Here is a 15491-nt window from a genome sequence, read left to right on the forward strand (position 1 = left end):
AGAGAGAGAGAGCGAAGAGAGAGAGAGCGCGAAGAGAGAGAGAGCGCGAAGAGAGAGAGCGCAAAGAGAGAGAGAGACCGAAGAGAGAGAGAGACCGAAGAGAGAGACAGACCGAAGAGAAAGAGAGAGCGAAGAAAGAGAGAGCGAGAGAGAGAGAGCGCAAGAGTGAATTTCCATAGCAGAAAGTATGCTTCTCTTAGTAGGGAGAAGAGGTTTATCACATGAAACTAGCAAAAAGCTGAGATTAGTTGGGAGTGAGAGGGATTATATAGAGGAATGTCCTTGCATCTTTTTTGTTTTGCCAATGTCTATTCACCTAAATGTAGCTGCATATAACCCAGAATTGAGAAGCCTGTTATCCTGTAAGATTAGGAAAGTCGTAGCATGTTCTGGTGACATATTTGCTGTTTATTCCCAGCCAAATACCACCACGTGACCATGGCTCAGTAAATAGAAAAAAAAAATACTGACAGCATTTGTAAATTTGGGAATTAATTGTTAACTGTTGAGGCTGCCATCTGTAAAGTAGAACTTTTCAGCTCTGCCTTGTTATGACAGCACAGTTAGCTGGAGTAGCCACTGTCAATCACCTAGTTAAAGAACAGCTTTTGTTGCCATCAAAATTAAGAAAGTACAAATAACTGGCAGGATCACCAGGTATTTTTCATTTACTACAATGATTTTACAGCTAAGAAAGAGCACACGTAAATTGATAAATTTGTTGGGAATCCTCTAAATGAAATTAGTTTGGAATTTACTGACAATTTCATGATCCATGATAATTGTGCAGTGAAGCTGTCCCTTTAATGTTAAATTGTCCCATACAACATGAATGGGGCACAACAAATTCAATGTGTTCACTACATCACATTTATTTTGTTTTTCTGTAGCCGAGTGAGAGTTTTGGATTGTGAACTTGGGGTGAGAGAAACTGAATACGGAATGAATGTTGAAGACATTTGAAACCACTGAGTTATTAAAAATTGGGTCAATCTAATAGAAGTTCCTTGCATGCCTGTTCTTGCAATTACAAAGGAATCTGAGGCAGGAACACTGTGTCTTCAAAGCAATGTGAAGAGGGTTTATTGCTGCTTGTCCTGCCCTTCAGATGAAAAAAAATAGTCACCATTAAAATAACAGCAATTATGGCTCAATTTGAATATTTTGATATTGCTATGTTTACATTTGTGTGACGTTCTGTGGGTAGGCAGCCCATTCATTTCAATGGGCGGCCCTACTTGCAGAAAAACATGGAAAAAATTCCCCAACCTGAGAAAAGTCGCAGCACCATGCGATTTGGTGTGTGCGAAAAACATGCCACGTCTCCTGATGCATATGGTGCCACTTGGAAATTAATGGCATCCCTGCGCACCTACTAAAGAGCATTTTCCCTGTGGGTTGGGAACTCTTGAGTGTTTCCAACCTGCACAAGTGTGAACCTAGCCCAAGTCTCTGGAAAGTTGACACATCATTTATTACTAATACATGTTTACAAAATACAGGCACATGGCAAGTTCAGACATTTGCTCAGACATGTAGCTTTTACTAGCTAATCAGTGAAAATAGCAAATTACATAATTTTGGTTCCATATTCTTACATTAGTACTGCAGTGTAATCAAACCAAATGGACACTTAACATTCTGGAAAGATGATCCTATTTTTATTAAAGATACTCTGTCACTGTCTGCACATATTTGCAACAGCCTCCCAAACTTTCTCAATAAATCCCAGGAAGATTTGAGAGACTGCTGCAGGTACAGTAGGGGCACTCCATGCATAAGCTTGATATTCCCTCTTTCCCATGTTACAAAGCCTCTTAAAAAGTGATCATTTAGGTGTGACACAGAAAGACAGGGCAATGGACATTGATGTGCAATACACAGTATTTTATTAATGATCATAAATCGTTATTTGAATAATTGGATTGCATTTATTTATCATAAGCAATTGCCTTCAATGGACATGAAGTGATTTTCTGAATATTAATTTATAACTAAAAATGTTTTTGCTTATTGACCTTGAGGAAAGCTACTATTACGATGCATGAAGTCTCACTCGTAAAGTTTGTCATATTCCTTATAAAAGGCCTTGTTGAGTTGATGGGCTTTGTTATACTCCAGAATGGCTTCTTGCTCTGTATATGTTTTTGGAATGCAAAAAAGTCTTGTATCAGATGCAGGTCAGAATATTAGCTGCTGCTCAAATGCACCTGCAATTAATCTGAAAATATCTCAGCACATTGCATGTGCCCATCAAAGTCTGTTAGCACAGACCTTTCACTGGCAGTTCTGATGAGTAGCAAGGTATGTTCATGTATTTGTCTTATTTAAAGGCTAGCTAGAAGAGTACATTGCAAGTTGTAATATGCTTAATTACAAAAATAACACTTTGAGAAAAAGTTACAAGGAAATTCTAAAAATGAGACATCCAAAAATACTTGGAGCAATTCGGAATTTGGTTTTGAAGTGCACTGATAATAGCACATTTTAGAAATTGTATTTATTTCACTGCATGTTCACAGAACATAGTTAAGGCAGAGACATCAAGTTCAAACAAATTTCATCCCCTTCATTTCTGGAGGCAAGTAATCTTGCTCTACTGGCTCACTGAATTTCGGATTATATTTATATCCTTTAGCATAACCCAAATTCTTCATTAGTTTAGTGGGGGCATTCCGCAGATGGAGTGGAACTGGTGGAAGTGGCCCCTTATGGTTCTTCAAGCACTGCTTCACCTTATTGTACGCACTATAAGCAACAATCGATTTTGGTGCTTGGGCCAAGTACATAACACACTGGGCCAATATAACCTGTAGGGAAACATAAATAATTAGAACATGTAAAATAACTTAATTTCTTTACCTATACAAGTTATATTAGGATAAATGTAAAACACATAAGAATAATTATGTTGGCCAAGCAGTGATCTACTGATTAATAACCATTATGTCTAAATGAAAATACTTCACCTTTAGATCCTTTTCACATGGACAACTCTATCAAATTCACCTGTCAGTTTTTCAGATGAACCTGATCAGAGGTCCATGCACTATGGAGAGGCAAGTGTAAATGGAATTGTGTCTGTAAACCCACCTCCCTCTTCTATCGTCACTATTATAATATTTATTTTTATTTATTATCATTATTTTATTTAGTTTATTTAATTTCTTATTCTTTATGAATTTAATTCAATTTTGATTTATTCCATTGTCATTTTTACTTTTATTTACCAACTGTTTTTTTTTTGTTTTTGCAGGCTCTCTTTCATTTTGTATGGATCATTCCTATTGCCGTTCATGCTGTGGTTTTGGTATTTTTTAGTAATTTTTTCTCTGCTGTGGTTACAGTGTTGTCCACTAGATGTCCTCAGTATATAGCTTTGTGGAGCTCTTTGTGCTCCACCCATCTGGGCCGAACAAGCCAACTTATCCGTCGGGTGTCTCCATGGTTCACTTATGGATAGGAGCTCCTCCTTTTACCCTACCCACACTGCAATTGCAGTTGTGGCCGGGAGAAATACAATGTTTTGGGGTTCTGAGTAGCTTTATAGCAAAAAATAATATTTTTTACAAGAAGAGGAATGTCAGTATTGGCCTGGAAGTGGTTAAACAAACCCACAAGTGTAAAAGTAACAGGTTCACTTTTCTATAGAAAACCTAGGAAACATTTCTTTTCAATCTGCCCTCTTTATCCAGCTTTGCTTCCTAAAGCCAAATTTTGCTAAAATTATAAAAAACATAAAAATCAGAACAGGGGACATAACTTAGTTTGTATGTTGTGTCGTGTTGATTCTTCTTTCAGGAGAAATCTTCAGGTAGTATAGCTTCTATGAATGGCGGATCTGATCGGCTGCTTCCTTGACCAGTAACGGCCAGGGAAACAAAGAGCCAAAGCCAGAAGTGACAAAATCTTCATCACTTCCGGTATATGACATCGTGGGGAGGAACAACCTCAGTTCCTCTCACTGTGTGCTTGGAGCCAGATGCCGGCGGTCGCATCCTTATCGGGCTCCCTGATTAATTGAAAGAGCACCCCCTTCCCCTGAATGTAAAAGTAATCTAGAAGCTTTTTAGCCACTCAGATTACTTTTAACAGCTTTGGAATCGCTGGCTGGAATCACTGAAACCTCAGTTATTGCCCCAATAATGTCCAAGATATCACCCAGTGATGTACTGGTACTTCGCTGAATGAGAAGTGGTTAAGGGCTAAGTTCACTTTTGCGTAAAAAAAATGCACATATTTTTGCAGGTTAAAAAAAAAAAACATAAAAAACGACATTAGACATACCGGTAACGGTATTTCTACGAACCTTTCAGGACGGCACACCCGAGAGCTCCTCCCTAGAGGAAACGCAATCAATTGACAGCTTTTTTCTAAGTCCCCACCCTTCCCCTTGATCCCCAGTTTGTAATAAAGTAATCTTGAACCGGTTCAAAGGAGAATCGATCCACACAGGTACACAATACCTAGTGTTCAGCTAATTTTTCCCTCCACATAGGGTGGGAAGTAGGCTTGCCATCCTGGAAGGTTCGTAGAAATACCGTTACTGGTAAGTCTAACGTAGGTTTTATCCCATCACCTTCCAGGATGTCACACCTGAGAGGATAATAAAGAAACCACAAGCCTACTTTAGGGTGGGACCCCTGCCTGCATAGCCTTTCTGCCAAATGCCAGGTTTTGATTTGAATTTTTTACCTCCACTCCCTAGTGCGTGATGAAGGTATTCTAGCTGGATCATGTAACTGATCTGCAGGTCTGCTCCACCTATGTCCCTGACTTCTCTTCAGATGCAGGATCTAGGTGGCATGGGCTCTTAAAGATAAAATCTGAGAGCCTGTGTCAATCTTCTAGCAATCATGATCTATAATGTCTGTAACTGCTGCATAGGGCCACTAAAAAGACTAATCAGAGACTTGTGAAACAAGGAACTAATTGGTTAACAAAGAACATCTGGTTTTAAACCATTAGTCTGTTCAGAAGAATGATTTAGAAAAAGGCCTCCTGACAGACCATCCTTGTGGGTCCCCTTTTTTTATTTTATTTGCCATAGCCAGGGTGAAAAGAAAAAAAAACACTTAAGGATAATAGATTAAGGGAAGCTTATTCCCTGGGCTCAGAGGACTGGACAGATATGTAACCAAGCATATCCAACTTCTGTTTTTTTTTTCCATCTGAATGCTGACATGTCAGATTTGGAAGTCTTCTATATCCCTAGGCTCCTTATAACCCTGCAGGTAAATGCATTAAAACTAAGTGGAGAGGAGCCTAGTAAGAAATGATAGTAACCATTTCATAAATATCAGGTGTCTCAGACCATAATCCACTCCAAGCACCAATGGGTGCCTCTCGGAACTAATGAGTGTTAAATTAAGCAGATCCCTACTACAGGGAATTAAGTCTATAATATGGGTAAAAGATGAATATTGGCCAACTACATCCAGTTTTTCCAAGGGGGTGACATGAAGGATATCTGCCGAGCCGTAAACCTATCGGGCCGGGTAAACAGGTCAGATAAGTTCTGATGCTGCATCTTCAAGCCAAAAAACTTCTATGAACATAACTCCCTAGTTCTTACAAAAAATAATGATAGGCGATTTTATGACCTTCTTCCAGTGTCCTATAACCTGGGTTCAAGCCTAGGGAATGTTTTTTGAGTCAGAACTCCTGTTCCTTCCCTGTGCATGAAAAATAAGGTCTGAAATAAAAGTGACAAATATATAATATCACAGATATATAGGCCATAAATCTAGTATTTTTGAAGGGTAGAAAGCTCAAGCTTTATATGGAATACAAAACAGGAAGACACACCCAGCCTTCACTGTTGTATTTTCTGATATACAGTCTCCTGTAGAACAGAAAAGACACAAACAAAATGTAAAATGTGTATCTCTAATCATCTTAAGATACCATTATATAACTTAAGCAAAGGTGAAAGGACACAAACTTCAAATGTGTGCTTCTCATGCGCAACAAGATAAGGTCATACATCCAACAGAAAGGACACTAACAAATGCAAATGTGGTGTTTTTCTGATCAATATGAAAAGACACAGACACCTTTCACTGCTGTGTTTTTCTGCTTTACAGCAAACTAAGGTAATAGATGCAAGACAGGAGGACAAGAACCACTTCGGTGTTATGTATTCCTGATACCGAAAGCATTACGGTCATATAACCAACAAATTATACTAACACATATTGTGCATTTCTGATGATCAAGAAAATGCAGTTGTATAGCCAGTATGACAACAGAAAAGACACACATGACCTACAGTTGTGCATTGCTGGTGCTGGACCACGTGCAGTCATAACTGGCAGAGAGTGACACTAACACGCTTCTGATTAACAACAGGGTATAGTCAAAAAACCAACAGAAATGTCACCAACAATTCAATGGTGTGCACTTCTGATTAGCAACACTGCACAGTCATATAACCAACAGAAATGTCACTAGCAAAAACTCAATGCTGTGCATTTCTGTTTAGCAACTGTGTACAGTTATATAACAGAAATGTCAGTAGCAAAAACTCAATGCTGTGTGTTTCTGAATAGAAACCGTGTACAGTAATAAAACCAACAGAACTGTCACTAGCAAAAACTCAATGCTGTGCGTTTCTGAATAGCAACAGTGTACAGTCACATAAACCACAGAAATGTCACTACCAATAATACAATATTGTGCGTTTCTGATTAGCAAACTTGTACAGTCCTATAACCAACAGAAATGTTGCCATCAGTAACTCAAATGTCGTGTATTTCCGATTAGCAACAGTGTACAGTCATATAGTCAACATAAATGTCACTAACAATAATTCAATGCTGTGCGTTTCTGAATAGCAACCTTGTACAGTCATATAACCAACAGAAATGTCGCTGACAATTCAATGTTGTGCATTTATGATTAGCAATAGTGTACGATTATAACACAGAAGTTATTTAGGCAGAGTTACGCACTTACGTCATATCCAGGTACCGCCAGCTGGAACACAGTTGGAGCGCACGCTGCGGCTTCCAACTTGGCGAACATAATGTGCCCATTGTTTTTACTTTGCAACTACCTGGAAACAGGCAGCAGCTAGTTTTTAATCTTTTACATTTGAGTATACCATTTTTTGTACATTTTTGTGGTGTCTGTTGGAATAAAAAAAAAAATATACTACACCATGGAAGCTATACCTTTCTTTTCCTGAGGATATTGGATATACACAATTGCCTACTTTCTGGAAAGCTTCTCCTGTAAACAAATGGTCTGGCAAGTGAAAAAACAGAGGAGTGGAAGCCCAGGAGACTTATTCTACATGCAGTATACCCCTGGAGGGGTGATTGTATCTGGTGAGTGGAGACCCATGTGGTGGAGCACCATAATCACCTCAAGATCACCTGTTGCGTTTATCACCATATTCACCTCAAGATCACTTGTTGTGTCATATTATTATCTCTCATTGTGAGATCTTTCACTGGTTTTTGAACACTGATGAACTGAATTCCAACAGTGTTATATTTATGGGACTTTTTATACAATTTTGATTGGACTTTCACATACTTTGACACATTCATTTTATATTTCTTGTTCTGATTGGTTATGTATTTTGCCTTTACATATTATATACATTATATTTAATGCACATATATATGACCATAACCTATATATTGATTTAATGACTGGATAATTTTATGAATAGTCAGCAGCTATTGGCTGTTGCATCACAGTTTTTATCTATTTTTTAATGTATTCACGTAATTTCCCACCAAGCAGGAACGACCTGAGATTACATTCTATACTAGTACCACTAAATAGAGACTTAGGAACCCTGATATAATAGTAACACAGGTGCATACCTGGCCCCTGGTATTTAATCACACGGATGGTGAGGGACTATTACACAAATTAATTTCAGGACAACACTACAGGTTTATCCCTTGCAGGTCCCCGTAGGTACCCTGTCCAGAGCAGGCAGTGCCACTACCCCTACTAAACCTTTTTCTTTTCACTATAGTTTCCCCTTGGGGACTCTACTAGGGGGGGGCAGCAGCCTTTTTCATATCAACATCCTAAGCACAGGACACATACATTTTTACATATATAACAGAAGTGTCACAAAAAATTCAATGTTATGCGTTTCTGATAAGCAACAGTGTACAGTCACAGAATCAATATTATGCATTTCTAGTGAGCCTTAAGATAGTTATATAATAGAAAAGACACAAAACAAACTTCCAATGTTGCGTATTTATGATGTGTGGTCAGACAAAATCTATCCTAGGCATAGTGAAAAAAGGTAGTGATACCGCGCTGTCTGATAAGTGAACCTAAAATAAAAATGCTAGCAGCTTAAATAGTGAGATACCCACAAATAACTAGTACAATGGAAAAACAAGCTGCGCAACTACTACAAACATACAAATAACTGTAACTCGTGGTGATAAAGTACAAATAAATTCACATGAAACAAATATTTGGTCCAAAAGGTGAAAATAAAACAGTCCCAATGGTTGTGTGTTCGACCAATAAACTTTTGAGTGAAAAAAAGTCTATCACAACACAAAACCCCCAAAAAAACGTGCATCCAATGATGGTTACTGACAGTCAATTATAATTTTCCTTCTAGTGGATGGTGACATCAATGCAAGGAGACTTCAGAAAAGTGCACGGATAGAAGAAAGATACCTCCACCTTATAATCACACTGCCCCTTACCAGAGGGGAAGATCCCAATTAGAGACCTTCTGACGGCAGATGGCTTACTCCCCAGCCAAGGGTTTGTGTGGCAGGATGTCCAAGGGCCGAGATTTCTCCCACAATAGACCGATGATTAGTGTACTTTAAAACACATGTGGAGAAGGAAAGGAGCTGACATAGTGTGAATCCATATAGCAGTTTAATGAAAAAAAATTAAAATCGCACTTACAAGAAAGTAAATAATATTACAAATACAAATATTTGTGAAAATATAGCCGGCCGGCTAGCACAACCCGTTCACTCTGGGACACAGTATGCGGTTAAAGACGTCAGTACGCCGCTACCCTATGCCGTTTCGTCTTAGAAGACTTCATCCAGGGGCACGAGCGGCGTACTGACTCACCGCAATTTATATCTAACTAACACAGAGGGTACCGCCCCCATCTGAGCTCCCAGGATCCCTGAAGCTTTAATGGCCATCTTGGATAAGGGATATGTTCAACGTATAAAAATAGCTTTTCTTATAGTGTCCTAACTCATCTGGCCAGAGTCTCAATCCTAGCCAAGAGAGGAGGAGAAAAAAAGAAAAGGACAAAAGCAAACCATCAGTGCCGTAAATGCCAGCTTTGCTCCCTAATAGAATTAGAAATAAAACACGCACAGGGAAAGAACACCAAATAGATATAAATACATTTTTTCTCTGTTTGCTTTTGTCCTTTTCTTTTTTCTCCTCCTCTCTTGGCTAGGATTGAGACTCTGGCCAGATGAATTAGGACACTATAAGAAAAGCTATTTTTATACGTTGAACATATCCCTTATCCAAGATGGCCATTAAAGCTTCAGGGATACTGGGAGCTCAGATGGGGGCGGTACCCTCTGTGTTAGTTAGATATAAATTGTGGTGAGTCAGTATGCCGCTCGTGCCCCTGGATGAAGTCTTCTAAGATGAAACGGCGTAGGGTAGCGGCGTGCTGACGTCTTTAACCGCATACTGTGTCCCGGAGTGAACGGGTTGTGCTAGCCAGCCGGCTATATTTTCACAAGCTATTTTTATCTACTTTCTTGTAAGTGCGATTTTAATTTTTTTACATTAAACTGCTATATGGATTCACACTATGTCAGCTCCTTTCCTTCTCCACATGTTTTAAATTACACTAATCATCGGTCTATTGTGGGAGAAATCTCGGCCCTTGGACATCCTGCCACACAAACCCTTGGCTGGGGAGTAAGCCATCTGCCGTCAGAAGGTCTCTATTTGGGATATTCCCCTCTGGTAAGGGGCAGTGTGATTATAAGGTGGAGGTATCTTTCTTCTATCCGTGAACTTTTCTGAGGTCTCCTTGCATTGATGTCACCATCCACTAGAAGGAAAATGATAATTGACTGTCAGTAACCATCATTGGATGCACTTTTTTTGGGGGGTTTTATGTTGTGATAGACTTTTTTTCACTCAAATGTTTATTGGTCGAACACACAACCATTGGGACTGTTTTATTTTCACCTTTTGGACCAAATATTTGTTTCATGTGAATTTATTTGTACTTTATCACCACGAGTTACAGTTATTTGTATGTTTGTAGTAGTTGCACAGCTTGTTTTTCTATCCTAGGCATAGCCTGAACTCCAGATACTAACCCTTCACCCACCAGTGAAGGAACATGATAGTTCCAAATAATAGAAGTCTGAGGTGTGCGACTATACCACAGTAGTGGTAGCTGTTAACCTACTACTGCATAAGTCTGAGTAGCTGTAGCTAGCCCATACACACAGGTGGGAGCGAGTCCATGCATCTAAGGTCTTAACAAACACAGACCCAGAGATCAATTAAGTCATTGGCAGGAAGAGATGATCATAATCTTAGCCTGGAGGCAATCAGACACTAGTAGGGCTTCACCCTAAATACAGGCTAGTTTATGTAGCTCCAGCATAGAGGGTTGCACCAGGAACCCGCACAATTAAGGGTTGCAGGATAGCATTTTATGCTTCTCGTGCAGCCCACAGGTGGACTGTAGCCAAAACCACAAGAGGTCTTGATTAACTCTTATGCCGCGTACACACGATCATTTTTCAGCATGAAAAAAACTTTGTTTTTAAAAAATTTCATTTAAAATGATCGTGTGTGGGCTTCACATAATTTTTCGGGTTCTGAAAAACGACAAAAAAAAATTAGAACATGCTGCATTTTTTAACGTTTTAAACGAAAAAAATTATCGTGTGTGGGCTTAAACGACTTTAAAAACCAGCGCATGCTCAGAAGCAAGTTATGAGACGGAAGCGCTCGTTCTGGTAAAACTACTATTCGTAATGGAGTAAGCACATTCATCACGCTGTAACAGACAGAAAAGCGCAAATAGTCTTTTACCAACACGGAATCAGCTAAAGCAGCCCCAAGGGTGGCGTCATCCGCATGGAACTTCCCCTTTATAGTGCCGGTCGTACGTCACCGCGCTTTGCTAGATCATTTTTTTTAAAACGATGGTGTGTGGGCAACGTCATTTTAATGATGAAGTTGGAAAAACTTTGTTTTTCTAACATGCCGAAAAATGTATTTTTTCATGCTGAAAAATTAACGTGTACATGCGGCATTACACACTGATAGATATAGCAGCAGTGCAAGGAGGAAATAATAGGTTGGAACTTGCTGAGAAGTTGCACATAATAAACAACCCCCTCAAAAATAATATGTTCACATGGGTGCCCCCTTTTTGTGCCTCCCCACCCCATGGGAAAAAATTAGGAGGCAGGCTTTTAAGAGCAAAAAAACTCTAAATGCACCATCATGGAGCTACCTGCCAGATTCATAGCAGCTGGCCCTGATCCTTTAAGGATTGATGGAGTGGGAACACTCTGGATTGACCCTTGCTCAGCCCCCTATATACCTGTGCCGAGGTTACTCTAGGGGCTTCTGGACTCTCCTCAGTGGCATATATTGCCTGCAAGAGTCCATCCAGATCCTCTAGGATGAAGAGGCGTCTCCTTAACCTTGCATCCTCCAGAGTCTGGCGTAACAGGTCTAGATACAACTCCCCCTCTGAGCTGTGTTCTGGCCTGGCTTTCCATATCCCCCCCCCCCCAGTCCTTCTCTTCGTCCTCTACCTGGGCTACAGGAAGTGATTGTGATGGTGGGAGAAGGGCACTAGGTCCACCTCCAAAAAGGCTCTCCTGGGAGGATGTACCTTCTCTAGGGGTAAGCTCCTCTGTGTCAGGACCCTGGGTTGCCGATTGCCCGGCGGCTTCACGGAAATAGCTTTGACTGTTGCCAGCATTTCCGTCTGCATAGATGAGATAATTTTTTTCATCAGTGTAGAAGCCTCTTTTCCTTATAGCAAAAGGGTTTTGAGTGGGACTTTGGAAGTTTATCCTTACAGTACCCACATTTTTTGAGGAGCTATGCCCTGTTGTGGCAGGAGGTTGTTTATCTGAGGACTCCTGGGTTCCACTGGGGGATTCTGTAAGACAAGAGATATAACATACATATAACATTACTCTGTCTTCCTTCTAACTGCAGGCTTGTACTGGGGAGGGGGGAAGGGTAAGGTGAATGGTGAAGCCCAGCCTGATCTGGCTGGCCCAGGGATTCTCAGACCCCTACAAGCCAGGGCCTCTCACCCCCTTCTCCTCCTTCCTTTCCAAGGGGGTTTGTACTCACTGGGCCCTGACCTGGATCTGCCCACAGTTGTGGTTGCCTTCCGTTCCTCCTGTTTCATGAGGAGGTTGGCTGGGTCCTGGGCTGCTGGTACTGCTAGAGGGGCTGGTACAGCGAGCCGACCACTTTCCACTGCCTTGCTCTGCTCTCCACGCCGCTCTCTACGTTGTCTCCCGGCATTTCTAGCACTTCCAGGTTGCAATGTACCTCCGGGGCTGCCCACTTCCTGTGATGTGGCCATGTCCAGAACGAGGCCTGGAGTACAGTGCTTCCTGCCAGAGGAATCCTGGAAGTGGAGAGAGTGATTGGCAGCGGTGGTTTATGCAATACTCCCTGTGGCCAGAGCGCCAATACAAACTTGGGGGTGACCTGTGAGAAGGACAAGCCTACAGGTTGGTTCAGCCCTCCCCGGCCTCCCTAGAACCTGTCTCACAAGGGACCATCAGTACTGGGGATCAAGGGGAAGGGTGGGGACTTATAACAAGCTGTCAATTGATTGCGGTTCCTGTAGGGAGGAGCCCTCATCTCTCAGGTGTGCCGTCCTGGAAGGTGATAGGAGAAATGTGCATATACTATTTTATAGATCAGGCGGCTACAAAGTATTGCATCCGCGATCAGCTGTTTAATCATGCAAGCAACTTTAATAAGCTACGCCTGTGGTTCATTAAGACTACAGGTCTGCCTGCCGTGGTGGGAGACGGTACTTGTAGTGTATTCATTTACAGGAATCTATGCAAGAATAACGTGACCATGTGGGTGGAGTGGGAAGAAGAACCCCTGCTTGCTGTCACACACGGGGGGCATGAGCTGGAATATGTAACATGTTCCAACCTAAATATGAAAGGTGAACTTATCCTTTAAGCATTTCACCGATTATAATATTTATCAAAGCAGTGCCTCAGCAAAAAAAAAAAAAAAGTTAGCACATTAGTATATTTTTTGCAATACATACCCATTCCCTCATGTTTTGCCTATTTAAACATGCCTTTTTTTGACAAAGTAGAAATAAATTATTTTTTCCCTGAGAATCACTGTGTAAAAGCCAAAAATTGCACCAATGGTTTGCAGATGAAGAAATCCACATGTATCAACTTTGTTGCTGAAAATGGACAATGTGTGTGTGTGACAAAGTTAGACACTAAAGTATGTACATATTCTTAACAAGCAGTAAAACTACCCCTCAGCGACCTCTGTACGCAGTGAAGTAATAGTAAAACAAAATCAGTCAAGGTCAGGTCTCTCTGCAATCAGTTCACCCTGCTTTGCTCTACCAAAGCACCTACTCAGTACTTACAATGAATGAATACATTTCTTCATAGTGTCTGTAACTACAGAGAGAGCTTCTATTTAAGCGCATGTACTGACGGTTTAGAATATTGAATGACCACATACGTACTTTTAGTTTATCACCAGTGGTGCTTTGTCATTTCATATGACAAAGGCAATGTGATATATTTATTATATTGCTTCATCTAGGCTATATTCAGTAATGATCAGAGTAACTGATCATTCCAGGCAAAAAAAATGAATAAATACATTTTTTACAGTAGTATGTAAAAACCATACCCGGATGTTTACTTGCCATGCACTGTGCATAATACCATTCATTTTAATTACTGTATAATCTGACAGGTTACCATTTCTATGGCTTCCGATACTTGTTTTAACAGTAACTAGGCCTGCAATTTCAGAAGGTGTGAATTTTAGGCATTGGATAGGATTAGGCATTCTATTGCTCATACTCCACAGGTTGACACCTATTTATACATCCTTTGTCATGGTATAAAGGATTGTAGACACTATGCAATACGTTTGTATTCCTGTGGTAGTATTTAATCCATAGTACGTCAATGTTAGATTGTAAACTTTAGTGAACACATGTGAAAACTATTTGAACTGAAGCCAGAAACTGGTGTCTAGGCTTCCTGAGAGATTCTTAGTGCCTCACCCCTTGATGACTGCTCATCGCTTGTTGAAATACATCAGTACAGCATTTTCATTTCTTATGTTTACTTATAGATTATAGTAAGGCTGCCATGTAGCATTATCTATTGGATTATTTAATACTGCAAAATGTTCTAGGTTTCCAAAACTGAAGCGTGAACACAAAAGGAGTTAAAGGAAGACTATCATGATTGAAACTGCAAAATGTCACATGGAGTTAAAGCTACACTTGTGCACTTGGTGTCAAAGACTTGTGATAAGTATAGTAAAAAGTAACTTGCATCGCATTCCGGCATTCCAATAAAATGGCAGGCTTGAAAAGCTGACACTGCTTGGTTTAAAGCCAGGGGATCAGCTAGACCTGGACAACAGGAAAATAAACATTATTTATTACAAATCCAAAAACTTCAACATAATATACAAAAAGATTTAAATTCTCAAAAAAATTCCCTGTAATTCATTACCAAAATAATATAAAGATATTTAAATAAACTTAAAACCCAATTTAGCTTTCAGTTTAAATGAGCTAAAAACATTTCAGGCACATCTAAAAAGGTGTTTAAAGCCTTACAGTTTTTGTTTCCTTTAACCACTTGCTGCCCACCATGGTACTTGTGAGTGGGTGGCAGCTGCAGGCATTGCTTGTAACAGTGATGTGTCCAGTGGACAAAGCGGATCACAGCGCTCAGTACCGGCCGCTATGAGTGGCCGGGGTATCACGTGATGTAAGCAAAACAATCATAAATGGAAGCCATTTATGACTGTTTTGCTTAATATTGTGATGCTGTGATTGGCCCACCGCTATCACATGGTACCTGGGCCAATCACAACACCATGTAACATGTGATTAGCTGTAGCCAATCAAAGATCACAATAGTAAGCAAGCTGTCATGAATGAAATCCATTCATGACAGCTAAAACCTATTGCTTATAACAGTGATCAAGAAAAGCAAGCAGAGAAGTACAGTGACAATATACAGAGAGGTTGATGCATTTCAGCCCTCACAGGGGCCTTAGTCATTACGAGGACTGAAAAGTGTCAACCTCTCTGTATATTGAACCCCCTTTATATTTTATATCTTGATAGAATTACTAAAAAGAAGATTGGATTTTATATCGAGTTGACAGACCTTTGTATGTCTTCTATACTATACTTCAGATTGTGCAGCTGCCCTCCAGGCACTGGTAACCATTTACTGAACGCTGGTAGTAGAACCAGACTT

General features: G+C 40.2%; 1 protein-coding gene across 1 annotated transcript in view; it reads right to left on the bottom strand.

The window, feature by feature from the left end:
* Window positions 1-1866: 1866 nt before the first annotated feature.
* The window catches only part of WRNIP1 (WRN helicase interacting protein 1), a 152525-nt gene continuing 138900 nt past the window's right edge, over window positions 1867-15491 (bottom strand). Inside the window, exons 6-7 of the mRNA XM_040353628.1 lie at window positions 14550-14629; window positions 1867-2810 (exon numbers count right to left, since the gene is read on the bottom strand). Of these exons, the coding sequence (XP_040209562.1) occupies window positions 2550-2810; window positions 14550-14629 (341 nt within the window). The 3' untranslated portion in view covers window positions 1867-2549. The remainder of the gene's footprint in view (window positions 2811-14549; window positions 14630-15491) is intronic.

This window comes from Rana temporaria, chromosome 5 (genome assembly GCF_905171775.1).
Source record: "Rana temporaria chromosome 5, aRanTem1.1, whole genome shotgun sequence".
NCBI lineage: Eukaryota > Metazoa > Chordata > Amphibia > Anura > Ranidae > Rana > Rana temporaria.